This window comes from Nothobranchius furzeri, chromosome 9 (genome assembly GCF_043380555.1).
Source record: "Nothobranchius furzeri strain GRZ-AD chromosome 9, NfurGRZ-RIMD1, whole genome shotgun sequence".
In the NCBI taxonomy this organism is placed as follows: Eukaryota; Metazoa; Chordata; class Actinopteri; order Cyprinodontiformes; family Nothobranchiidae; genus Nothobranchius; species Nothobranchius furzeri.
The window spans coordinates 58,189,579-58,216,900 of record NC_091749.1 but is presented as its reverse complement, the minus strand read 5'-3'; the positions used below and the strand labels follow the sequence as shown (position 1 = coordinate 58,216,900).

The 27,322-nt window shown below is 37.8% G+C and overlaps 4 protein-coding genes and 1 non-coding gene across 12 annotated transcripts in view; all 5 read right to left on the bottom strand.

The window, feature by feature from the left end:
- Nucleotides 1–378: 378 nt before the first annotated feature.
- rpl13 (ribosomal protein L13) lies at nt 379–5,507 on the bottom strand. Of its 2 annotated transcripts, none has more exons than XM_015952966.3 (6): nt 5,421–5,507; nt 4,895–5,012; nt 4,164–4,305; nt 1,212–1,385; nt 842–898; nt 379–586 (listed from the first exon to the last, which is right to left on the bottom strand). In XM_015952966.3, exons 2-6 carry the CDS (start codon nt 4,996–4,998, stop codon nt 428–430), a joined length of 636 nt encoding a protein of 211 aa, XP_015808452.1. In that variant the 5' UTR covers nt 4,999–5,012; nt 5,421–5,507; the 3' UTR covers nt 379–427. The 2 variants fall into 2 exon arrangements, with proteins under 2 accessions (XP_015808452.1, XP_070411082.1); XM_070554981.1 differs by having other exon boundaries at nt 5,425–5,448.
- On the bottom strand, nt 639–726 carry LOC129153301 (small nucleolar RNA MBII-202). Its single transcript, XR_008559482.1, has one exon. It is a non-coding gene; the product is annotated as a small nucleolar RNA MBII-202 (small nucleolar RNA).
- An 8,389-nt stretch (nt 5,508–13,896) lies between the features above and the next one.
- gcshb (glycine cleavage system protein H (aminomethyl carrier), b) lies at nt 13,897–15,021 on the bottom strand. The gene is given in 4 exon segments (XM_015953310.3): nt 13,897–14,139; nt 14,282–14,413; nt 14,491–14,554; nt 14,953–15,021. Coding segments are annotated over 4 exon segments (369 nt in total). The 3' UTR covers nt 13,897–14,035.
- Nucleotides 15,022–15,527: 506 nt separating this feature from the next.
- On the bottom strand, nt 15,528–22,199 carry kars1 (lysyl-tRNA synthetase 1). Of its 2 annotated transcripts, XM_070554979.1 has the most exons (15): nt 22,073–22,168; nt 21,307–21,474; nt 20,957–21,104; nt 20,695–20,860; nt 20,519–20,612; nt 20,249–20,435; nt 19,830–19,955; nt 19,565–19,684; nt 19,309–19,471; nt 18,206–18,379; nt 18,019–18,104; nt 17,860–17,945; nt 17,663–17,789; nt 17,399–17,542; nt 15,528–16,077 (listed from the first exon to the last, which is right to left on the bottom strand). In XM_070554979.1, exons 2-15 carry the CDS (start codon nt 21,444–21,446, stop codon nt 16,003–16,005), a joined length of 1,836 nt encoding a protein of 611 aa, XP_070411080.1. In that variant the 5' UTR covers nt 21,447–21,474; nt 22,073–22,168; the 3' UTR covers nt 15,528–16,002. The 2 variants fall into 2 exon arrangements, with proteins under 2 accessions (XP_070411080.1, XP_070411081.1); XM_070554980.1 differs by lacking the exon at nt 21,307–21,474 and having other exon boundaries at nt 22,073–22,199.
- A 2,690-nt stretch (nt 22,200–24,889) lies between these two features.
- Nucleotides 24,890–27,322, bottom strand: part of nfat5b (nuclear factor of activated T cells 5b) — a 56,702-nt gene continuing 54,269 nt past the window's right edge. For all 6 annotated transcript variants that reach the window (XM_054732130.2, XM_015952960.3, XM_015952962.3 and 3 more), the window contains one exon: nt 24,890–27,322. This exon is cut by the window's right edge and continues 1,473 nt beyond it. The gene's annotated coding sequence lies outside the window, so the exon portion shown is untranslated.

Genomic DNA, 27,322 nt, shown 5'->3' with positions numbered 1-27,322 from the left:
TTACTTGGGAGACGGGCAGATGTTTTAGAAATCTGGGTGATTTCAACTAATGACCAGAAAAACTACCAGTAGTATCATACCCTGGAAAAGTCACAGTACTGGACGTCATAAACGATCTTCCTACAAAAAGAAAAAAAAAACTTATCCCACCCACGAATAAAAGTAGGGAGGGACATCAAAAGCAGAGGAAAGTTCCCCCAACCAAATTGCATCCTGGCTGTATGACAAATTATCAAAAGAGGTACCACTTCTACTTTAGGCCCACATGAAAGATTTAATTCCTGATTAACTTTGTTCCTGTGAACCTCATTGCAATTACTCTTTTCTACTTTTTCCACAATTACAACTGAAGTTTGTTCAAAAATACATCAATCTCACTTTGCTCTTTTTTAAAGACTTTATTTGCAAAGTTCCATAATGATCATTTTCACTTCTTCTTCTCCACGTCCTGCTCAGCTGCCTCTTTGGCTCGCTTAGCACGAATGCCAAAAAGACGGGCATTGGCCCGGGCCATACGCAGACTGGCGAATGCCTTGAAGTTCTTCTCATCCTCGGAGATAACACGGGCCTTCTCTTTCTTGTGTACCTGAAAACAAAGAAAAGAACTCATTAGACAGAAATAAGCTTCAACTCTGATTAACAAGCCTTGTTTTTTTAACAGTCATCAGAAAAAAGGGTTCACATTTTTCATCAACATAGTGCAGAGATTCCGGAGATGTGTCATCATCTGACTGCTGTGGTACCAAAGATTCATGCACACATAATGAATGCATGAAATTTAAAGTATGAAATCAACATATTTAATGTAAATTTTACAGAAACTTAAAGATCATGAACTTACAGTTTTGATGGGCATGATGGGACCAGAGAGCTGGGTGGCCATCTTCAGTTCCTCCTCCTGAAACAAGATCAGGAAATTTTTTTTAAGAGATAAATAAAACACCCTAGTAAAAAAAGTTCATCAGAACATATGGCCAACATCTGCACTTGTGTAAATCACACAGATGAGCATACAGACTGATCTAAAACCACACTGATAACTATATCAGATGGCTATTTGTGCTCATTGGTTTACATAAAGGATGATGAACATTTTTACATCCATCTCACGCAATTAAAACAGAGGGGCCATGATGTGAATTACCTTTCCAGCTGCTATATTGTGCATTTTCCAACAAGTCCATGTGTGAAGAGGTAAAAGCCAAACTTACTGAGCTGTCACCCTTCTTGGGTGCAGATGCCTTTCTGGGGAACAGGATGAGTTTGGAGCGGTACTCCTTCAGACGCTGCACATTAGCCTGAAGAGACTCTGTGGATCTGTTGCGACGACGAGAGTCAACAGAGATGCCAATAGTGCGGGCTGTCTTCTTGTGGATTCCGGCCGCCTGCAGGACAGAGCAGACCTTGTTGAGAACAAGGACAACTCAAACCGCAACCATATAAAAATAAGGTTCAACGTTCCTAACAAATATATAGCCTCGGGAGATGACTGCAGCAATGTAAAACACTGATAACCTAATGGGTCCAGATACTAACACACAGTCTGGAATTATATTGGACAGACCAGAAAGGAACAGCATTTATATGAACACCGACACTAAAGCTGGTGTTGACTAGAGGTGTGAATCTTCACTTGTCTCCCGATTTGATTATGATTATTGGGTCAACGATTCAATTCGATATCCCGATGCATCACGATTATTTCATATTGATTTGTTTTCATCGATAAATAGAAGATGTCAGATAATTGCTTTTTTTTTATTTTTATCAAAAACGTAATTGACACAACTTGCCATTCCTCAAAATCTCTCCATCCACAACAGGTTAGGACAAAACATTTTAAACATTTAAGAAGATTTAATAAAGTAAAACAATCTGTTTCCTCGTTCAACACCACGCATCAGGCTGAGAAAAACACGCTTTGCAAAAACTCACAAAATCTAAAAAAGGTACTGAAAACCTACAGGACACATAATGTAATAATAAAATACATAATGGGTCCATATATGAATGTTTAATGTCTCTGAGCAGCTCTAGAGTCAAATATGTATGCCACAGTTGAAGGCTGTCAGAAATAACACCAAATGAAATGTTTGACTTAGTTTATTATTTTATTTGAACCCAGTGGTTCGTTTCTGAAATGTTGGAGAATGAATCAAGTTCTGTTTGATGCAGAAAACAATAAAACATAAAACTAATTCTACACTTCCAATAATATTTAAGATGTGTGTTTTATTCTTTCTGATAACACCAGCAGAAGGCTGTGGCCTGGATTAGGATTAAATTACCCAGCTGATGGATCTCCTTCACTAACCAGCTAACTACAAACCTTTCCACTAACCTGTCCTGTGGGACCCTCACCATGTAACCTTCATGTCCATGCTGTCTCTGGAGGAGCAGATAGGAGACAGACCTCCTGTAACTTAAAATGAACCAAAGCTTCCTCCCAGTTTCTCTTTAAGCTGAATTCAACATCAGTTTATCATCATGAAACAAAAGAATAAAGTTGAACAAGAACTTCTATCTTCTATTTCTCTCTCCTTTTAACTTCTCCGTGTCCCTAAGTAAGAGACAGACGATCACGCTGCAGCCACCGTCATTGACCCCGCCCCCTCCCCAAGACCGGATCTCCCTACATTACAACAAGCAGTCTGACTGAGCGCGTCCAGGAGAAATAATAATTAAATTATGAAAATAATAACGCGTGTTTGGAGCATCGGTTTGGAGGAGCGTCCTCCGATCCTCTCTCTTGTGTGAGCAGACAGTGTGTCTCTCTCTCTCTCAGTCGCTGATTGAGCGAGCGGAGCGCGCCGCGTGACAACCCGCTCAATTAACATAATTCACGGCCCAAATCCAACAGAATCAGTCGGGCTGATTCGGTTCCGGTTTGGTCTCAGGTGACAACTCCAGCACTAAGCCCTGCAGTACCACATTAAGGCGGAGGTAAATGTGGAGGACGCTCACTCTGACAGATTTGGATGGTGCGCTGGTGCCGCCGTTAAAAAAACAAAACTACATTCCACTATAATCGATTATGGCGTACCCTTCTACGATGCAGAATCGTTTATGTCCGCATCCTGATGTATCGATTATTTATTTATTTTCCTCAGCTCTAGTGTTGACTGGCTCATGTTTTAGGATATTAACACATCTAAGGGATAAATGTGTCAATAAAACTGGAGTTTGGTATTAAACAGAATATGGTTGCACATGCAGCAACTTTTGTTCACAATAATAATTTGGGTAAAGTTTGTATTCTGAGCTGCATTGACAGCTACTACTTGACCTTGGAAAACTTATTTCAATTTGTGATTAAATGTAACATTTATGTGTATAATTAGATCTGAAAAAGTTTTTTTTATTAATTTGGTATTAGGTAGGGATGTTTAAATTACATTTTTTTTGCTTGACCAATATTTGACTGAGTATCTGTTGATAAGAGTCCTGATCCGATACTTTAGGTCAGGGCTATTCAATCCCAGGTCTTAAGGGTCGGTACCCAGCAACTTTTAGTGGGTTCTCTAAACAAGTGTTTCCCTGCTGCCACACACCCGACTTAGACGAATGAGTGATTAAAAAGTTATTAACACCTGGATTTTAGGGTAACTACTACTCCAGAAAACAAGTTTAAACTACAACAATCTACATTTTGAATTTTAATGGATTTTTTTCTCTCCATTAGAAAAAAACTTAAAAACACTGATTGAATACATCGTAACCAAAGTTTCAAGCTCAAAAATTATAAATCATTTTAAATTGAATTAAAAGACTTTATCAAAATCAAAAATAATCTGTAAATGAATGATACTAAATGGTCTGATTTTATATAGCGCCTTCTAGGGTTCTACAACTGCCCAAGGCACTTTGCAACACGACCATTCATTCACCCACGCGCAAACACACATTCACACGCTGGTGAGGAGCTACAATGAGTCCACAGCTGCCCTGGAGCAGCTGACGGAGGTGAGGCTTCTGGCCACCAGCAGCAGGCGCAGCGGGAGAGGTTTCATGCCCAACAACGAATGAAACAAACTGAGCAGGGCTTGAGCCTGCAACCTTCTGGTTGGGACTTAACTCCTTTGTCACCATCGCTCAAACTTTTTTCACTGTGCTGTAATTAAAAGGAGATTAAATCTAAGTGGACAAATGATTTAAAATATTACCTTGAGTTCCTCCAGAGTGAAACCACGCCCGGCGCGAACCTTGGTGTGGTACCTGACTGTGGGACACCTGACCTGTGGCCGCAGTGGTCCGGCAACAGGACGAGGAGCTATACGGCGGGCCTTGGCTTGCCGAGCCTTTCGCCTTGAGAGGGAAAGATACAAATTATGTGCTTGAAAAACAGCATTTATGACGAGCGGTTAAGGGTTAAAGCTCAGGCTGGACTTCAGCATCTTGTTTGTAAAAGAGAAAAGCTTTGTTTCACTGATGGGGATTTGTCAACAAAAATCAACTTACTTTAAAACATTTGACAAGTCTAAAAGCATTTTATCAAGTCGTCACAGCAGAAATTTTTGAACATTTGTTAGAAGTGCTGCCATGAATATTTATAAATAACAATCAGTTCAACGTTAAAGTCCTGTTTGGTTTATAAAGCAGCTAAATAAGTCCGCCACATATTACTTCTCATAAATGGGATGCACTTTAACCCATTTTAGAAAAGGGGACACGTTTTCCACTAACATCTGACGTTTCTTAGTGACGCTGTATCACATAATGGTGTAAATTAAAGATTAGCAGAATAAATTACCCCAACTAGCCTTTTACTTTACCCAAACATAACGTGTCAATGAAGAAGCTAAGTAGTTCATAATAACTGAAACGATCAATGTCTGCAGCACATTTACGAAGCACTGTTAGCCCACTTAGCATCTGACCGTAGCACGACTCTCACCTGCGTTCCTTCCTGGCCGGTTGGTTGAACCAGGTGCGCACTCTTTTCTGCCAGTCTTTGTGGAAATGAGGGTTCAAAATCATTCCATTCCGGCTTGGGGCCATGGCTGCCTAATTCCCTGCAACACACCGAGTGAAATGGACATGAACGAACACGAATCATGCCGGCAAGCAATTCATAAGAAACTACATAAGCGAACACGTTAGTCACCCCTTGCCTATGGCGTTCCAGACACGTAACTCTTATCATTTATACATTGGTTGTTTGAATTCATGTTAATTTTACAGGACACTGTTGAAATTTGCAACCAAAAGACTAAATTATAATGGCAATGCTAACTGTCAGCACTTAATCCAGCATCTCAACTGAAACACGCCATTACGCAGCCAAAACTACACAATATTTATCTTATTTTAAAGTCTGGAACACACACTATTTTATGATGCGATTTAATAAGGAAAACATATTTTAAAACCCCAGGATTGAAGTAGATCGTTAACAACTTTAGCAGGATATTTTCTCATACCTACAAGGAAGGAAAATGGCCGAAAGGAAAAAGGAAGTTGTGAGTGGTGGATTGTGGGATATGTGAGAACCAGCCAATGAACGAGCAGATTATTTTATCAAAGAGTAAATGTTACGAGGGAGTGTTCACTCCACCGTAAAATCATGTGGGTACAATATTTACGTTTCGATTTTGGACGCCACACTTCCGATTTCTCAAGCTGAAGACAAAAGTGAATCTATTTGAGCAACAAATTGGCTCGCACTAGTTTACAGGCTACTAAACTCAGAATTTTTAATATTGACTTTACACAAACGAGGAGGAGCACTAGCGCCCTCCAGTGGCGACAAGCTGGAACAACAAACTGGTTCTTTTTTTTTTTCTTTTTTTTTTTTTGCCCAAACTTGATTTCCAACTTGCAACATTACAAGGAGGACAAACAAGCAAGAGACAAATAGGAACATAAGAAATTAGTATAATTTTACAAAAAGTGCCAGAGGTTTGTCAGTGTACAGAACACAATATTTAATAACTTAATCGGGATACTTACAGAAAAAATAATTAAAGTTGTCCAGGTCAGAGCAGTCATCTGAATGTTATAGTCAGAACATATTTTCAATGTTTTACCAGCTTTTAGATTTTGTGAGGTAGACAATGTGTGCAAATATAGCTTAATTTCATTTTTGAAAATGCAAAACAAAGGCTGGGTTTTCAATACTTTGCATATGTGAACATAAAACTTAGTCCGAAGCAACAACAAATTAATTACAAAGGCAAATTCATATTACTTTCCAGACTTCGTACATCCAAACAGTACCATTTTAAATTGAAGCTGGAAGAAAGGCTGATTTTTTTTCTTTCACAAAGATTCTTCCACAGTTCATGTGTGAATGTACATGACCAGAATAAGTGGGAAACAGTCTCATGGTCCGAGTTGCAAACGGTGCAGGCTGTATCAACATCTTTCTTGTATGTGGTCAAGAAGATACAAGCGTTACATGTCTAGAGGAATGATTCGTCACTAAATAAACAAATCAGCTGTCTTCATGATATAAAACATGCAGGAAGTGTGCTGGAACCAGACAGCAGCACCAGGTATGTCAGTTCAATTTTTTCCAAGTCCCAACAGAAGTTGCAAGTGGAATATTCCGGTCACAAGGGGTGATGGGGCCCGGCTCGGAGGCCTTTCATTAACCCCATAAAGAGTCATTGTAGCGCTCGCTGGCTCTAGAAAACTATTTAAAAATATGAAAAAGTTGTCAAGTATTCAGGAAGGGATGTTAAGAGAGAAGGGGAGACCCCCCACCCCCACCCCGCCGACCAAAAAGCTATAACCAAAGCCACTGAAAGAGATCTCAAAGGGTCTGGCTATGACTAAACTCTGATACTGTCTTTCCCTAGGAACATTTTACCCACTTTATTTCAATGAAGGGGAGGGGGTTGGGTGGGGTGGGTGGGGGTGTCTTACTGTTTTTTGCTTTTTTGTGAATATTAAGGTAAAGAAGGAGAAGGAGAATAGGCAACTGCACTTTTAAAGTTACAATAGTTAGTAGAAACACTTCCTGTAGTTCTTTTGAAAATAAAATAATACACTGGCGTTAGCAACAGGGTCTCGCTAACAGGTTCTTTTCTCTTTTCATGTAGCTAAAGACACATCTTACATAATATTTATGTAACAGTGGTGTGTGGTAGACTGGCCATCCAGAACACCAATACGCAAACATGTCCTCCACTTCTGGTCAACTCATGGGTCCCTCCCTTGAACCAAAAAAAAAAAAAAAAAAGGAAAAAGTAAGTGAATGGGGCTATAAAACTTATTTTGCCTTACGCCCTGAATCACACATGTACTTCAATTTAAATTAAAAATAATTATCTATGCTTGTTTCGATTGTCACATATTTTCAGATTTGCTTGGAAAAACTCGGAAATGTTTTTTTTAAAGTTTTTTTCTAAACAAACTTCATGTAACTAATTGTAATCTGTTATTTAATTTGATTAATGGCCTCGTACTCAGTCTACGGGGTTTGGTATAATGTGAACTCGATGGAAAGACGTAGTGCCTGGCTTTCATGTTTGTATGCCCTCTAGTGGACAAAGCTAGTTACTACAGGCAACGTTTATATGGCTAAATAAGACACAACTCATCAGCACTTTCTATATTTTCTTCAAAATAAAACTTACAACTTAAAAATCACTACGGGTTTTAAATTATTGTTAATAAAAGAAAAGCCAGAACGTCTTCATTCATACAAACTGCTTAACTACTAAAACTCATAAGATATATTGTAATTATCTGTACAGGAGCTATTAGCAACCAGCTTTTTTTTCAAAACTTTATTGAACAAGGTGAAAGTATACAATCAAATTGCATACAAAATTAAACAAAGATGAAACATATGCCAGGGGGTGTACTACAGAAATGTTACACACAACCAAATAACTTATAGGTGGTGCAAATAGATCCAGTTTTTAAAGCTTTTTTGTTTAGTGATCCACTAATGAATTTTATGTAAGATAGAGTGTCACTATAATAGTGCTTGAAATTAGGTTTTTGGTTACTATATTTGCATTTGTGGAGATAGAATTTAGCTAGAATAATTAACAAATTTATAACAAAGTATACATCTGCCTTTCTGTGCTTGCGAAAAAAACAAAATACAACATTTTCCCATTTTAAAACAAAGTCCTTGCAGAGCTGTCCGATAATAAATCTGCTAAAGTCTTTCCAAAACGTTGTAGCATGTGAACAGATCCAGAAGAGGTGCTGAACGGTCTCAGGGTGGCTTCCACAAAAACAGCAATTCACATCAATGTCCCTCTTAAACTTTGTCATATAGTGATTAGCTGGGTAACACTTATGAAGTATTTTGAATGAAACTTCTTTGACCTTATTTGTCACAAAATACTTATTAGGAATGGTCCATACTCTTTCCCAACTGATGTCAGTGACAAAGGAATTCCAATAAAAAATCACATATGGAACAGATAAGGATTCTCTCTGAAATAAAGCACGAATATTCCTATTACTGTTTTTATGCTCGATAAGACAAACTTTTCCTACGTATGTGTTCACAGGGTCGGGAAGAGAAATAGGTGGTACAACTGGTAGAACACCTTTAAAAAGCATTCTAACACCCATAGGTATTGCAGCAAACAGTATGGCATATTCTTTGGGAGTTGCCGGAAATGTATATGTGTTTAGGAGTTCTGTGTAAGACATAAGCTGTCCATTAGTATTATACAACTGATTCACAAAAATGATCTGTTTCTCAACCCAATTAGAGAAAAACAATGACTTATTTTTATACACTATGTTCCTGTTATTCCAGATCAAGTATGTATGGGGAGTAAAATTATGTTTATAAATCAGTGACCAGGCTAATAGAACTTGTTTGTGAAACATTGAAAGTTTTTATGGAAGCTTTCCTACATTGTAGTCACAACCCAGGATAAAAGTTAGACCACCAAATTTAGAGAAGATATAGTGAGGAATAAAATTCCAAATGGAGACAGGATTTTTAAGAAAATGTTTTGCCCAGTTAATTTTAAATGTGTTGTTTAAGGTAGTGAAGTCCAAGATATTGAGTCCTCCATGTTGATAGTCGTTCATTATTACACTCTTTCTAATATAATGTGTTTTGTTTTTCCACAAGAAGTTGAAGAGCATTCGGTCAATTTCCCCACAAGTTGTGTTGTCCACATGCAGAGATATGGCAGCATAAGTCAGGCGAGACAAACCTTCTGCTTTGGAGAGCAACACTCGTCCTCTTACACTTAAATCTCTTTGTAACCACTGATTTAACTTAGATTGAGTTTTTTTAATTATTGGAGAGAAATTAGAGGTAATTCTGGTTTTTTGATCTTTACAGATAATCAAGCCTAAATATGTTACTTCGTGTTGAATAGCTATATTACAAATACTATGATCATTACAATTGTTGATAGGTAATAACTGACATTTGTTTAAATTTAATATTAATCCAGAAGCTTTTGAGAAGTCATCTAAAATTTTCAGGGCAATTGACACCTGATTAGCATTTTTAAGAAAAATTGTGGTATCATCTGCCAGTTGGCTGATGACAACCTCTCTGTCTGCTATGTTTATACCTTTCATAGGACTATTAGCAATATAAGAGGCGAGAATTTGGGTACAAAGTAGAAAAAGATAAGGGCTGATGGGGCACCCTTGGCGTACACCTCGATTCAGGCAAAAACGAGATGTGGTGCCATTTTTCATTCTGATAGAGCTATTTGCGCCAGAGTATGAAGTTTTGATGGCGTTGCAGAAGAAATCACCTAAGCCAAATTTCCTGAGTGAGAGAAATATAAATTCATGCTCAATAGAGTCAAAAGCTTTGTAGAAGTCAAGGAAAAGGATAAATGAATCATCAAGGATTAGGTCAGAGTAGTCCAGGATATCTAAGACGAGTCTAATATTATTGGAGATGTGCCTTTTTGTCATAAATCCCGATTGTGTCTCATCTATAACATCATCCAAAACATCTTTAATTCTCCTGGCCAGCAATAGAGCTAGAATTTTATAATCATTATTTAGGAGGCTTACTGGCCTCCAATTATCTATGGAAAGTAAGTCCTTCTTAGGTTTAGGAATTAGAGTAATGAGTCCTTGTGTGAGGGTGGGTGGAAGAGTGCCCTTTTCAATGCTTTCGTTATAAACCTGTAACAGAAATGGTGCTAACTGGAAAGAGAACATTTTATAAAATTCTGCTACCAAGCCATCTGTGCCTGGAGACTTGTTGTTCTTAAGAAGATTAATGGAGTCCAGTATCTCTTTTTCAGTGAACGAACTGTCACAATAAAGCCTATCTGCAGTTTTAATTACTCTTATATTATTTACAGAGTCGATGAACTGAGTAGCAACATTTGCCTTATATTTTGATTCATACAACTTTGAGTAAAATTTACAGCAAAATTGAGAGAGGGTTTTGGCATCATTAGTGATCGTACCATTAATGTTCAACTGATGGATGATATTGGATTTAGATCTAGATTTTTCTAAACGGAAAAAATAAGCAGAGTTCTGTTCTCCTTCCTCTATCCATTTTTTTCTTGAACGAACAAAAGCACCTTCAGCTTTCTGGCGATAAAGCTCGTCAAGTTTAGAATGAAGGGTCCTAAGTTGCAATTTATCCTCCTCTGAGACTTCATCTGGTGGCAGTTGATATATTGATGAAATTTGAACAATTAATTTGTCTTCCTCTTCTGATCTTGCCTTAGCCATTTTTGCCCCATACTGTCTCAAAAATTTACCTGTTTCAAATTTAAAAAGTTCCCAGTTTATACTGTAAGACTTCTCAATATTACCCTTGTTGAAAAAGTGTTTTAACAATCGTGTAACTTCAGCTTTTACAAATGTATGGTTCAAAAGTGAACTATTCAACTTCCAATATGAAGATCTATTAATATTTTCAGTAGGAAGAAATTGTAAATTGATGTATATTGCTCTATGGTCAGTGAGTGGCGTTGTGAGGATATTGACCGTAATGCTATCTTTGGACAGATTTTTAGAAATTAACCAAAAATCAATACGTGATTTCCTTGAACCAGAGTGGTTACTCCATGTAAATGACATATCATCAGGAAATTTCTCTCTCCAAATATCAGTTACATTAAATTTATCCATAAATGCTCAAGTTACTTTTAAAACGTTGTGCTGGGGGCCATCTATCTATAGTATCATTGAGCGATACATTAAAATCTCCACCTATTAACAAAAGTGAGCTACTTTTAGCAACCAGCTACAGCACCGCAAACAGATCAGATCATACGCCCTCTAGCGGACAAAGGGTGAAACTAAATCCACGGTAGACTCAAAGGGAATTTACTCTTAATAAATTATATTAAGTTTTTAACAGGTAAAATAAAAAATAAATATATTGTTAAAAATTACCAGCATACGTTTGTAGCTTGTATAATCAAACAGGCCAGATAGAAAACTATTAGTTATTATTTCAAAGACCTATAAATACCCAGCTGTATCTAATAAACACTCATACTGTCATGGTCTGCGTCCTGCGTCCCCCTCATGTGTTCTCCAGCCCCCCTCTAGGTTCCCCTTATGTGTCTTCTTGTGGTCCCCAGCTCCACTCTAGGTTCTCCCCTCCCCTTAGGTTTCTGTGCCCCTTTTTGTCCCTATAGCTCCCTCCCAGTCTCCCTCTGGTCTCCCCTAGTCACCCCTCTGTAGCTTTCTATAGGTTCAGCTTTTCATGTTATTAGTCCCCTTTAGTGTGTGTTTCTTTCCCCACTTGTTAATTAGTTTCCCTTACTCCTCAGGTCATTAGTTATTTATTCTTGGTTCTCCTGTGCCCTTAGTCTTTTAGGTTTATTATTTATTTAGAGATTTTTAGGTTCTGCTTGGTTTTCCCTTCTCATTTAGTTAATTGATTTCACCAGTCTCCTATCAGTTCTCTCTCACCACGCACCTGCTCCTCATCTCCCAATCACCCAGTCACTGTGTATATAACTCTGTCTGCGTCTCAAAGTTTTGTTGGTTCATTGTCCTTGTCAGTGTTGTTTTGTGGCTGGGCTCTCCCTTAGAGGGTGAGAAGCTCAGTCATCCGGGAGGGGCTCGGAGTAGACCTGCTGCTCCTCCACATCGAGAGGAGCCAGTTGAGGTGGCTCGGGCATCTGGTCGGGATGCCTCCTGGACACCTCCCTGGTGAGGTTTTCCGGACACGTCCAACAGGGAGGAGTCCTAAAGGTAGACCCAGGACACGATGGAGGGACTATGTCTCTCACCTGGCCAGGGAACGCCTTGGGATTCCTCTGGAGGAGCTGGCCCAAGTGGTTGGGGAGAGGGAAGTCTGGGCCTCTCGCCGTAGGCTACTGCCCCCGCAACCCGACTCTGGATAAGCGGATGAAAATGGATGGATGGATAATAATAATAATAATAATGATAAATACAAATAAAAAAACTATTTGGTGAAAAATCTAGTGAAAAATAGTACATGTTTAAGCAACATCAGCTGATTTAATTTGATAAACTTATTCAATCAGATAAATGAAAAATGTATGCAGTATTATAATCATGTGGTTTAAAGGACAAGATTGAAGATAAATTATATTTTCTGTACAAATTTCTACCCATATGCTTTCTAACTTAATAGACAATGTGACTGTTCTAAAGTTAAAATAAAAAAAGAATTTAAGTATGTAAAAAAATTTTTTTTTCAAAATTTTATCAATTTCTCTGACATATTTTTACTCATAATTAACTAATATTGAGGGTTTTTACATCACAAACTACAGCATTCATAGTGCCTCTGAAAATAAACCTGCCTTAACATCACTTTGTTATTTTCTGCCAGACTAATGTGTAACTTTACCAAAACTAATGCCCTTCTACACACACACACACAGAGAGAGAGAGAGAGAAATAAAAATCTTTAATTTCATTAAAGACAATCTCACTCCAAGAACTTTGTAAACGTTTGCCATGCTGTATATTAAGGGGAAGATTGTGTGTGTGTGTGTGTGGGGGGGGGGGGGGGGTTAATTTATTTTAAATAATAATAAATATATTTTATTTATATTAGTTTCCTGTGAATTCTTTCAAAATAAAACACTATGGCATTTTGGCATTAGCAATTGGATCATATAAGAAATGACAATTTGGAACATAAATTCTGAGCAGAATATCACTATAAATACTGCAATTTTTCATCTACACAGCACATATTTTATTTAGCCTCCAGCTTTAAGGCCTTTCAGGAAGGAAAATCTCCTTTAGCTCACTTGCATCTTTCTTACATAAGCAAGCTGATCAGAAAAATCATTAACATTAAAAATATGTTGACATTTAATGGAATATTCATTTTCTTTAAGAAACATTTTGTCACAAAGACATTTCAACTACCAAGTACAACTTTTTGGTGCCTAACTGTAAAACCACAGTTTGAATAATCATTTACCAACATCAGCACTCTCAGCCTATTTCCTACTGAGGGGGAAAAGTCAAGGTGTGCAGAGCTAATATATGCAAGCACAAAAACGCTTTATAAGCCCAGTCAGCAAATGTGGAACAGCAGATCTGTGAACAGCAAACCAACAGTTCTTATAAATTTCCACAATTCTTTACAATCCAACCCAATTCTGCATGTATACTATAACGGGCAACAATTACCTTAGTAATGCTGATATAAAGTCAAGCACATCCTGGGGCAGCCAGAGTGTAATTAGGTGTTGTTTTACGTTCCTGAATAACATCTGCTTTAATAAATACTCCAAAAAAGATTTCCAAATAAAATTTATTTTTGTCAGTTTTGAATATTTAATACAGCCAGCTTACTGATTTGCTTGATTAACGTTAGTTAGATGTCTTACTTTAACACTGAGCAGGGTACAACATTAAGATTCAACAGCTGGTTAAATTCAGTGTTAAAAGACCCATTCGGCTCCTGAAATTTTTTGCATCAACTGATGTTATTGGTGACATTTTTAGCACGAAAATGAGGTAGAAAACGTCTGGATACCGGCCATGAAAATTGGCCCAAAACGCCGGCAGCACAAATCGGCCATCGGTTGACCACAATGACCTTTACACATCAGCATGGGCAATAAAAAAAAGGTTGTCGGTTGACCTCTAGTTAGGAACTCTGTCTAATCTTTGACCACAATTACACAAACCATCCCAATGATTTAATAAGTTTATCATGAGCAGTTTGATCCATGAGTTCGTCGAGCTCTTCGGGCCTTTCACTGGTCATCTTGATCAGCTAGCCTGAGAACACAACAATTAAGATCTTTTAAAGGGAAACATTTGAATTTAGATAACAAACGGCGAAGAGAAACTGGTCTGGCGACCTGTCAAACAACAGCTTGACTTAACGTAGAGAAAGTTCTTTTATTATTATTAATCTCACCGTCTGAATAACAGGATTTGTCCACAAGTCCTGGGTTTTCTGCCAGCTCTGCGTTGATTTGAGTCACTTCTCCGGTCAGCGGGGAGTACAGCTCACTGGCAGCTGTCACGCTTTCTAAGGCACCAAACTCATCTGCAACACACACATGCACACACTTTTATCACACTGATGTAAACACCATCACACGTGCATTTGTTTTGAGGTCTTACCCATTTTTTCAAATCTTTGGCCAACTTCAGGGAGTCCACAGTACACCACATCACCTAATGCCTCCTTATTAATCCATTATGACTTTTGACATACCAAGCTACAATATGGAACACCGATCCTCAAGGGCCACCATCCTACATGTTTAGTTTTTTCTGCTTCAACACACTTGATCAGTATGTTATTAACAGGCTTCAGCAGAGCTTATTGAGCTGCCAACAGGTAATGCAGCTGTTGAGTCAGGTGTTCATGAAGGAAAACAATAAAAACGAGCTGGATAGTGGGCCACAAGGACCAGGGGTCTCGTTTTTTAACTTTACATAGAATCCTTAGTAAAACACCACTTAAGCTTAGCAAAACATAGTTGTGCAATTTTTTTTTTCCAACCCATCCCAGAAATGCGATGTGTTTCAGGATCACATGCTGCCTTCCACACAAACTTTCACTAAGTAGTCAACGCAAACCTCGTTATGAGTCTTCTGCAGAAACAAAAACCCGCTAACCGGCGGTACTTTACGGGGCTGTTTTTGCATGAGTGTAAATCTGAAAATGTTTCTTAAATATTTTACCATCTCTTACTGTGCTGCTAGTCTCCCTGTCTCAAGAATGTTCTTGCACCAGGTCCAAAGTTTGCTTCAAGTTGCGCATATTTTTCCATCAACATTTTTCTTTATAATTTAGTTTGCGTGGAAAGTCACGTTGTTATCAGACTCCATTTTGTGCGTAAACAAGCTTTATAAATGATGTCCCAGAATCTTTTTAAGCAAAGTGACATAAATGGGCTTCCATATAGGTTTATATTAGACAGTAGCCCAAAAACCTGAAATAAAAAACACTTTAATGAGCACAAACATAAAATCAACTGAGAAACATTTTTCTGCATAATGAAAGTTATGAACAGAGGTTGGATCATTTTGGTTTATTGATTTTCTGGGTTTGACTAAAGGAACTCCTCTAAAGAACTAATGATGTACGAAGAGCAGTCAGGTAGCTGCATAATCTCTTGGAAGTGAACAAAAACAAGCACAAACACATCATCTCCCACTTTTAAGGTTTAATGGTGGCATACCCTTTTCTTTTCCATAAAAACCAGCTCTTACCATTTAAAAGACCACAGACATATGACCTTTACCAGCTTTTAAGTGTCTAACTAGTAGAATCAGACTTTAAAAACCGGCATACAGACCTGTATTTATTTATAGGGTGTGTGTATGATGTTGTGTTTTTGGCATACAGAATAAAAAACTCCCTTGGTATCTCAAAGAATACCCAGGTTTTTATCGTAGATCAACGACTATCTGATCCAAAAACAGTTTTCTGAACACGTGACGGGATTAAACTTCTGTTAAACCAGTTGCAGTTTAACCAAGTAACAGATGAGATGATTTCCCACATGACAGAAAACATTTCACACACTAAAATAAATCAAGAAACGGGCACAGATGAAAAACCTTCATTACGCAGACAAATACAGAGATCAAACAGGAGAAGAGGAGGGGTCAAAAGTCATGGTTTTAGGCAGAAGTGTCCTCTGAAGGAGCGGATTTCATATTGTCATCAGGCTTCATGGCCGGGAAAAGCAACACTTCCTGAGAAAACATCAAATGCAAACATGAAAGAAAAAAGTGAGTAAGTTACCCCGGGGGGCTGCAACCAGCAGTTCTGGGGCCACAAGTGGCTCTTTGGACCTTCCACAATGACTTAATACCTTTGGCTAAACGTGATAATAACTAACTCGTGTTTTTAAACAGAGATTTAATTAAAATGCATTTTTTATAGAATAATTGCATCAAATGACACCAAAATGCCACCCATACCCCTTTTTCAAAAGCTTTATTTATATATTTATTTTAATTTACAGCCTAACAATAAAAGCAAAATGGTGATTTTTCTAAACAAAAACAAATCTCTTAAGAGTAGACGATTAAAGAAGCAGAAACAAAAACATTTCTGACTTTCATCTAAGAAAAAATCAAGATCCTGATATTAGTAACAGTATAATTTTAGCAATCACTGATCCTACTGTGAGCAGTTGTCGCTATTTGTCCAGTATAAGGAAACACTGGTTGAAGTGTTTGTGTGGTTAATCTTGTGTGGAACAGATTAAAGTAAGTTTTTAAATTACATTTAGATTTTTATTCAATTTTATGCTGTTATCTTTTTATTTCTATTTATCTATTTTGTTTCATTAATTGTTTTTTTTGGATGATCTGTTGTTTTATATATATTTTATCTGGACCTAAGAGTCTGTCAATAAAGATTCTCTCTCTCTCTCTCTCTCTCTCTCTCTCTCTCTCTCTCTCTCTCTCTCTCTCTCTCTCTCTCTCTCTCTCTCTCTCTCTCTCTCTCTCTCTCTCTCTCTCTCTCTCTCTCTCTCTCTCTCTCTCTCTCTCTCTCTCTCTCTCTCTCTCTCTCTCTCTCTCTCTCTCTCTCTCTCTCTCTCTCTCTCTCTCTCTCTCTCTCTCTCTCTCTCTCTTAAAATTCAAAGATTAAAACCAGGATTCTGACTTTTCCTGAGAGGAGTGAATTTTTTTAGAGGCTCTTATCCACTTTTGTAGAATTTCTTACAAATTATAGTCTTTTTTAAAAGATCCTGCAACAGCTGCAGCTCAAAAAAAGTTTATTTAGGTGGGTGGGGGCTCTCTGAAATGTAAAGGTGGCAGACCGCCAAGTTAACCTGAGCCCACCAAAAGTTAGGGACAGAAAATATAAACAGCACAAAAATGTAAACACAAAAACGGAATTACCTCCAGTTCTTGATAAGAATAACACAAAATATCATCTTAAGATTGATTTGCACCACCGTTACTAGCGGTGAGATTCTAAGCATATCTGATAAAAATCACATTTCCAGCATCCTCAACTGGACATAAGAGCTTCCAATAAGGTCTAGACTTATTTTACGTTTACCTTAATGTTGTTGGAGTTGGTGAGGAACATGGTGAGTCGGTCGATGCCCATCCCCCAGCCAGCGGTCGGTGGCAGACCGTACTCCAGCGCTGTGCAGAAGGTCTCATCGACAAACATGGCTTCATCATCACCCTCAGCCTTGGCCTACAAAGAGCAACCTCTAACTATAAGTATGAAGTCACAAATGCACTGAAAAAGTGCAGAAGCAACATCAAGTAAGAGTATCGAAAAACATTTTAGAAACAGGTTAAAACCTAAATTCACCTTGGCTTGCTGCTCAAAGAGCTCCCTCTGTCGAATAGGATCGTTCAACTCAGTGTAGGCGTTGCAGATTTCCTTCTTCATGACGAAGAGCTCAAAGCGCTCCGTCAGGCCTTTCTCTGATCTGTGCCTGTAAAAGCAGAGCCGTCAAAACCCACCTGTAACTCTCGATTACGCATGAATAAAAAGCTTGTTCTCACCATTTAGCCAAGGGGCTCATGATCTGAGGGTGATCACAGATGAACGTTGGGCTGATACACGTGACCTCAAGGAAATCTCCAACCAACTATGGAGAAAAGGAAGCATTATTCTAAAGTTTTTAAATGGGGAGAAAAAGCAGAAGTCTGTCAGTGAGGCACCTTGTCGAGGAGGCGTGCGGTGGTTCGGGGCGGGGGACATTCCACTCCTTTTTGAGCACACAGGTCGTCAAAGAATTTACGCGTTTCTGAGAACAAAATCGGGATAAGAGAATTGTTGAATTCTGAACCAGCGACATGATGATTGTGCCATTTGTAAGTCCGTAGTTAAACGTGCGCAGATCTTTACCGTCGCTGTCGTAGCTGTCAGTGGGAGGGAATTTAACTCCCATGATTTTCTCCAGGTCGTGCGTCATGCTCACTCTTCTGAACGGAGGAGTGAAGTCGATCTCGTAGGCTTCTCCCTCTGGACCATCAGGGTGGTAAGTCACTTTGTACCCCCCAGTTATGTGCTTCACCATTCCTACAGAAAACATGAACATTTTCTTTTCGTTTATGAAAAACTTGACATTTTATTGAATAGTAATCAGATTGAACAGACACTTAAATCTAATATAATAAAGTATAGATGTAATCTAGAAAAGTCCTCTTGCAGAGAAGTAGAGCCGTTTCTGCTGGTTTATACCTAAGTTACAAAATAATACAGAGTCACAGATGCATCAACAATGACAAAAGCTCCTAACCAATCCCTCTTCACTTAACAAGTCTGGACCACTTGTTTAATCAATACATCTGCAGTGGTCTCTAATAGGAATGAATGCCTTGTAAGTCATACTCAGGGGAGGGATAAAAAACCGTGGTGCACCATTTTCTGGAACAAGTGAACCACTTCACAGCTGAGCTTCAGACAACAAGATTTGGAGTCATTTCTGGATCTTTGGACACCTCGCCTCTGATCGGCTAAAAGCAACCAACTCTACCACTGACTCTGTTTGCTCTGCATCATTGATGTTTTATGTCCACAAATAACACAAGCCTGACGGAGTTCTACTGTGTGGTGGAGTTGCTAATGCTAATGGTTAGCTTCTACTAGCAGAGGCATTCTTTGTTGTTTCCTGGATGCTAAACCAACAACAGCCTTCCCCGTCATGAGTCAAGATGGGTGAGTCCATGAATGTTAAGTGACAGTGTGACGTAGATCTGTCAGGCTTTTCAAATCCTAGAGTTTCACCGTCTGTTTTCTATCAGGAGCTAATGCAGGAGATGGGTGTAGGAGACTATTTTTTATGTTCAGTCTGCATGAAAAACAGAGTGATCGATTATAATCAGAAATAAGATTTTAAAAATCGATTTTCAGTGTTTTTCACTTACTTGGAATGTGATTTCAAATTTAAAAACCCCACCTGGTTAGTGGTCTCAGTCAAAGATACAAATAAAAGCACGTTTAATTACCTGCCAGCAGTTTCTCTGTGATTTCCATCAAGTCGTGGTAATCAGCATAAGCCATGTAGAATTCACAGGTGGTGAACTCTGGATTATGAGTAAGATCAATGCCTTCATTCCTGAACTGACGACCAATCTCGTAGACTCTGTCTAATCCTCCAACCACGAGCATCTGGGGAGACAATAAACATGTAGGAGGAGCCTCAGCTTGTTGAACAACTGAAAGCTGTTTTCTTACAGGTTCTGACTGTTTAAAGCACATTACCTTGTGGTAAAGCTCAGGGGCGATTCTCATGTACAGGTTCATGCCCAGCTCATTGTGGTAAGTAACGAACGGTTTGGCCACGGCTCCACCAGGGATGATGTTCATCATCGGTGTCTCAATCTAAATAGACAGCAAGAACTTAATCTTCTCAAATAATTAAGTAAAGAAAGAACTCTTAAACACTGTAAACTTCTATCTGCAAAACGTGAACATTTTTAATTTATTTAACCCGATTAGTTATGAAGTCAGCTGTAAAACTTCTTACTTCCAAAAAGCCCAGCTGGTCCAGGAAGCTGCGCAGGTATGTGATGATTTTTGAGCGAGTTAAAAACTTCTGCCTCACATAGTCGTTAAGTATCAGGTCCAGGTAACGCTGACGAAACCGAGTTTCCTTTGAGAGAAAAATAACTCAGGTTGGTGAAGAACAACCACCACCCAGAACAAGAATTCTGTTGAAAACAGTTTTTCCCCCTCCACAAAACATGGACCACCGTGACTAATCTGTAATCGACAGTAAACAAGGACAACTGCTGTTCTCCTATTATCAATAATATGCCCACTTTCCTAAAAGTTCTCAGGAATAATCAAACAAGCATTAATTTCTGGTGTTTGACCACATAACTAACCCTTCTTCAGTCCAAACTGTAACTTTGAGTGTGCTCATTTCACAGTGATTGGCATTACCTTGTCTTTGAGGCCAAAGTGGAGGTGGGGCATCATGTGCAAACACGGTGAGAGCAGGGTCATCTCAATGGGAATGATGCTCAACTCCCCTTTCTTTGTCTTTCCTGGGTTTCCACGGACACCGATGATGTCACCTCGGCGCAGCTTGTTGTTGATGGCCACAAAGTCTTTCTCGGTTTTGTAGTTCCTGTCAGAGCGAGGTGCATAAAAATGAAGACTAAACCAAATTAATTTCCTCCCTATTCAGAATAATAAAAAGCTTAAAATTACCTTGAGTTTGCCATAACTTGTAGCTTGACACCTTCACCTCTCAAGTCGTAGAACAGCAGCTTGGCACCAGAAGCCCTCTTGGCATGAACGCGACCTGGGGGAAAAAATTGCATACAAACGGATTCTACTGCTGGAATCCCCTGGCAAACATTGAATGTTCACACTCTTCCTGGTACCTGACACATTGAGAACAACATCCGTAAGATGGTCTCCAGGCTGTAACTCATTGTATTTCTCAATGAAGTCTGTAAGTGACAAGTCCACATGATACTTGTGTGGGTATGGGTCTTCTGCTGTGCCCTTCAAGTCGTGGATGGCCTGGGAGCGGATCTTGAAGTATTGCTATGTCAAAGGAAAACAGAAAGCAGGTTTTTTAACAAAAAGAACCATAACATTAAGGAATCAACATTTAAGTACATGAGCAAAAACACATTTTACATTGGGGTCAAGTGTCTCCTCATCCAATATGGAAGCATGCTGCGATGACCCACGATCATTGGTCTCCTTTTTTTGGTCCACCAGCAACTTCGCTTTGGCTTCCTTCTCAGCGGCTTTTTTCTCCGCTTTCATTTGCCTCTTCAGCTCACTGTAAGAAAGAAAAACAGCCATTTGCAAGCGATTAGAAATCAAATTTAAGAAGACGTTCAAGCCCTTTTGTAACTTAAGTTTCATCACTGATCATCACACCCAACACTTGGCTCCACTGAGGTAAATATGCGGAATCACATCTACTTAGATGACAAAAGGTTGGTAGTTTTTCCCCACACAGGAATGAAAAAGCCACCAACCTTTTGTCACCTCTCCAGCGGATCCCTTGAAACTGAGCTGGGACTGCAGTTGCACATGGCGATGCATATTTTAACCACTGTCCCCTGAGCACAAAGGCTTGGTACAGTTGCTGCCTGGCTGCTCTGACCAGACACAGCATGCTGAACTACCACAGCCAGCTGACAAACCTGAGAAAACACACATGTATGAAAAGACCGTGAAAGAGCAGAGATGCGAAGATGGCTTAAATGTGCGGGTTAAGACATCTACAGTCAGCACTCAGAGGTAAGGACGATTAATAACAAAATGATGTTTTGTTATCTAAAGGAGGAAGTGTCAAAAATGTCCAGAAAACGATTTGTTTGTCATTTTAAATAAAGCTGCAACACTTTCACAACATATAATGTTCAGAAAATATTTGAAAGTGGCATCGTTTTCTCTGAGACAAGAAAATGAAGTAGGCCGACTACGTGATGACATTTTGTAGTTCATTTGATGGCAAACAGGTCAATCTGGATCTGTATGTCGATGATCTGGACCAGTTCAGTTTCACTTTTAGGACTACAACTACCACCAAAGACAAGGAAATAAGATCTGGGATATGTAGGCTAGTGGTGTTCCTCCATATGGATCTCAGCTCCGCTTTTGTGTTTATGACTAAATGGTTAACATTGACAAAAAGAGACGGCCATTATTAAGAACAAAACGACGACTTTGAATATAAAACAACAAAAGAATGTGAAAAGAAGCGCTAAAAAAAGAGATGTGGGATACGAATTAGCTCACTTTTTGCTTAGTTTCTCCCCCTCCACCGGTGTCACGTCCGCCATGTTCCTGATGCAACGTTCGGAAAGGGTGAAAGCGTGTACGCATGCGTATTCCAAACCCGAGATTGATGGTGCGTTTGAGGAACTGTCAGAAATTAACGATGTCTATCGCTATAATCAAATCAACTTGAAATGAGCCCAGTTGGAAATATTAAAACATTTACTCCGTACAGCCACCCGTACATCAGTTCAGTTTATTTTTATTTCAAACATTTCAGACATGTATCATTAAAAAATACAATTCTATTATTTGTTTGAAAAGGAGTAGGCAGAAGTATGTACTTATTTGTCCCTACCCCCAAGTTTTACCTCTTATTCATTTAATTTTCTTTCAATCTTAAATTAAACAAACAACATATGAAATATATATATATATATATATATATATATATATATATATATATATATATATATATATATATATATATATATATATATATATAAACAAAACAATATATGGAAAACAGAGAATGTGTAAATTTGCAGATTCACCAGTTATGGAGAAAAAAAGAAAAACCAAACAAACCAAAAAACACAGAAAAAGAAGCACAACAGCATAACCAGCCACATTTACCGTCCTGGGTTAACCCTGTTTTCTTCATTCTTATACTTATTTAAAATTAGGTTTTTATATTTTACTTTAAACTGGTTTATGTTTTTACTTTCTTTTATCTCTTCTGTTAGACTGTTCAATAATTTAACTCCTGCAATTGCGATTGACATCGTTTATAAAGTTGTTCTAGCACTTTGTATTTTTAAATTCCATTTCCCTCTTAAATTATACCCACCTTCTCTTTCTTTGAACAATGAACAGATTTCTTTAGGAAGCAATTTATTTCTTACTTTATACAGTTTTTGCGCTGTTTTGAGCTTCACCAAGTCTTGGAATTAAGCTTGCATTTTGACAAAGAATGTATTTGTATGGTCCCTGTACCCCACATTATTTATTACTCTAATGGCCTTTTTCTGTATCATGTATGTTACTTTTGTATGTGTTTCCCCAGACCTCTACGCAGTAATTCATATATGGCAGTAGTAAAGCACAGCATAATATGTGCAGGGCTTTCTGATCCAACATCTTCTTTGCCAGGATGGCAATGATCCGGCCGTGCCAATTTCCCCCGAACATAAGTAATGTGTGGCTTCCAACAGAGCTTATGGTCAATGATCACACCAAGAAATTTTATTTAATTTACTCTTTCTAAATATACATTATCCACACAAATTTCTATTTTGATGTTTTTCTTTTGGTTACCAAATAATATAAATCTGGTTTTATCTAGATTCAATGATTATTTATATCAAACCACTTTTTTAATATCGTTAATTCCTGTGTGACCACCTCCTGTGGCAATTCCACACCTGAACACAGTATATTTGTGTCATCTGCAAATATTACAAACTTTAACATTTTTGATACTCTGCAGATATCATTTAAGTACATAAACAATTTTTGTCCCAGTACTGAACCTTGAGGTACTCCACAAGCTATATCCATCAAATCAGATTTGTATTAATTTATTTGTACAAATTGTTTCCTATTCCCTACATAGCATTTTAACCAGTCCCCAACGATTCCCCTAAACCCGTACCTTTCCATTTTTTAATAGAATTTCATGATTAACAGTTTCGAACGCCTTTTTTTAGGTCTAAAAAAACTCAAAGTGCATACCTCTTATTATCCATACAGTCCATTATCTTTTCCATTAAATCTATCAATGCCAAAGCTGTTGATCTTTTGCTTCTGAACCCAAATTGGCTATCTGTCAGTAATTCATATTTTTCCACAAAACTGTCAAATCTTTTTATGAACAGTTTTTCCAGTATCTTAGAGAACTGGGAGAGTATCGACACTGGTCTATAGTTTGTAAAATTATGCCTTTCACCGGTTTTGTAAATGGGAATAACTTTAGCAACTTTCATATCTTGTGGAAAACCCCCTTTTTGAAAAGACAAATTGAATTTATATGTTAATGGTTTTACAATACCATCAATGACTGTTTTTACTGTTACTATATCAATATCATTCCAATCTGTGCTGGTTTTGTTCTTAAGTCCTCTATGTCAAAGATCTCCTTCTCTTCCACTGCTCTCAAAAACTTTGAGCTTCTGTTCCTTTCAATATTTTCACCAGTATCCCTTTCTATTCCATCAACCTTTATTTCTTCTGCCAGTTCTGGCCCTATGTTTACAAAGAATTCATTAAAACCATTTACTATCTCCTTCCTATTATTAATGCTTCTTGTCCCTTCCATAAAGTACCCAGGGTAATCATTATTCCTTGATTCATTTTTGATCATGCTGTTTAATACCTTCCATATATCTTATGTTATCTTTATTATGTTGTAACCTTTTAATGACTCCCTTTTACTTGATCTCATCATATTTGTTAATTTATTTTTGTAATTTTTATACTTCCTTTCAGTTACTATTGTTCTCTTTATGAATTTTCGATATAGGGTATTCTTTTATTACTAGCATTTTGTAATCCTTTAGTCATCCATGGTCTTCCTGTATAGTTGTGTTTCCTGTTGATTTCAATTACTGGGCAGTTATTCTCAAGTACATATTGAGTTTAATAAATCAACGCATCCAGCTTTCTGTGAGCCAGTCACAAACTCAGTCAGGATCAAACCTTTTTCCACGGTCTTTAATTTTCTTCCCAAATTTGTAGTTGCTCAAAATTGTAACAGTTTTTATCAGTTTGTTGTATTCATTTAAAAGCATGAAGTGAAAATAAGTATGTTTCCACTTTTAAGGAATACAACCCCAAAGATTTCAGGTATATTAGTTTATTCATAAATCGCAACAGGTTTACAAAAACATTGCAAGAAAATAAAAAGTAACTACATAAAATACAAATATTTATAGAACTTTCTCTCATGGTGGATGACTGCTTTGAGAGTTGCGTAGATATTTAATAAGAAAATCCCAATTTTCCCCCAATAGCTGTTGACCAGAAGAGTGATTAGAACTGATTTGATGACTTTTTATAAGGTCTTGAGTTCAAGCATCCAAACATTACAAAAACAAATATTCAGAAAATGTATGTAATCCATAATTCCTAAAACACATAATCTAGTGTGCATTGATTTTACTGATTTGAATGTTTAAAAAAATATGTGAGTTGACAATTTAAGAGATCAATCAATCAGATGTTGGAACCACTCCTCTAGTAAACATTAACTGTCGCACACTCTTAAATAAATCCTATTGCAAGATGGGAAATAAGACAACAAAGAAACTTTGATCGTAGCTGGGGAAATATGTTTCCAAGACATGAATAGGTTAATAGAAAGATTGTTTTAAGATTTTCTTTGTAGTTAAAACATAAAGGGATAAATATAGAAAAAATACAAATTTAAAAAGATATACATTTGCTGCACAGCAGTTTGAAGAGAAATCTGTCTGCATATATATGTTCACAAACATAAATGCCATGTGAATATTGAAGTAGAGACCAGATGTCAGAAATTGCCCAACAAATTTATCAAAAACAACCACATTTATCCGTCAACCATTGTTGAACACTTTCTGTGTTATGGCTTAAAAGGTAAATTGAGAACTTGAAGATTTTCCAACAATGGTTCCATCATTAATCTGGCTGCTAAAATAACATCACTTCTGGTTCAGTGTGCAATCGCTTCCAATAGCTGTGACTCATTTTGCTGGTTTTAGTTTAAAATGTTGAACGTCTACAGAAAACTCACATCTACTTCAACAGCAAATAAGACAGATAGAAATGATGAGAACTTTGACAAAAATCTCCCTCTTTTCCATATAGTTAACGACTGTAAAATCAGCCGCGCATTTCAGATCTCTACTTCCACTTGCAAAAGACACAAATGAGGAAACTGTAATTCCAAAAATGTAACTACCTCCTCAGAACGTGCAGCTGCAACATTCTGGATGTAAGGGAGATTTTCCCACCCATTGTTTATTTTTTCACAAACTGAGCAGTACATTCATACTGAATACTGACATTACTTGGTGAGACAGCGTGGCGTCACTTTGCTGCGATGACAAAAGTTGTTTGGTCACAAAAAGACATTCAGGTTATGCATACATTCAGATGTTATATATTTATATATATTTAGCTACAGATGTAACCGTGCACAGTATTTTGTATGTCATTCAAAGAGTTTCACTCTTTTCATAATCGCATACAGACACCACCTTTAACCCTTTATTCTCCACCTGAGACACAGTCCCAATTTTAGTAACAGCTGCAAAATAGTGAGCCCAACTTGAACAAGTTTAGCCTCAAAGGATGGGAATTTCGGAGAATTACAATCCGTACCAATCTTCTTCTATTTCTTGAAAAAAATAATTAAAGAGCAAATCTACATTACGAACAAACACTAGTCACTCAACCGTTTCTAAAAAATCTGAGCTGCAACTGGATTTAACAAAAACAAAAGTTCAGTAAAGTGACACTGGTTTTAGTCATGAGAGGACCAGGCTGAATGTGCCACTCAGACAAAAGCCTGGTCCAAGTGTGGGGGTCTCTGAGGTGGAACGGGTTAAGGGATCGGCATACGACGGGGCAGCTCACATTATCGTCACCAGAACAGTTACAGAAGGAAACAACTTTGAGATCAAGCAACGTGGAAATAAATTAGATATATTCCTCTTAAAAGAAGCATAGACACTACACCAATAAAAAAGAAATATACATATTTATAATAAAAGTCTTTCTACAAACAAAAAGCAAATACATCTTAAATATTCTACATGGAAACATTCATTCTTCTATTTCACAAGTTGACAAAGCCTGCCTCAAAATGCTCTTCTCTCTCTTATCAAGTCATGGTTCCTTCAGGAGTAGGTCCCTTTAACAAACAAAAAACATTCAAACTGCTCCTGCCGCGTTCATTTTTCCACAAATCACATTAGTCAAGTTTGCGTCACCACCACAAAGCAGCGGCTCATTTGCATTTTAAAGTGAGTATAAAATGTAACGGTGTTAATGAATTTATATTTCTATGTACATTAGGGAACAAAGCAACATCAGGACATATAAAAAGAGCTCATTTCTATCAGCATGAGAAATCAGACCCTTGTTTGTGCATTCACAGATAAAACTACACCTTATTTTGTTTTGCTGGGGCTTGGGACACAGAAATAAAAGTGTGCAAAGGGTCACAATCCAGAACTACATCTGCATTTTTTCAATACAGTCAAACCAGAAGCCAAAGGATTGGCATCA

Bases quoted from the DNA above. Each gene is read 5' to 3' on its own strand.
- rpl13 (XM_015952966.3), bottom strand. From the start codon at position 4,998: ATGGCCCCAAGCCGGAATGGAATGATTTTGAACCCTCATTTCCACAAA. The intron at 4,306-4,894 runs GTGAGAGTCGTG...TTCCCTCTCAAG, and splicing joins CCGGCCAGGAAGGAACGCAG to GCGAAAGGCTCGGCAAGCCA. The intron at 587-841 runs GTAAGTTCATGA...CTTTGTTTTCAG, and splicing joins CCATCATGCCCATCAAAACT to GTACACAAGAAAGAGAAGGC.
- kars1 (XM_070554979.1), bottom strand. From the start codon at position 21,446: ATGCTGTGTCTGGTCAGAGCAGCCAGGCAGCAACTGTACCAAGCCTTT. The intron at 20,436-20,518 runs GTAATTTTAAGC...TCGCTCTGACAG, and splicing joins CAAGTTATGGCAAACTCAAG to GAACTACAAAACCGAGAAAG. The intron at 18,105-18,205 runs GTAAAGATCTGC...TTTTGTTCTCAG, and splicing joins TGACAGCTACGACAGCGACG to AAACGCGTAAATTCTTTGAC.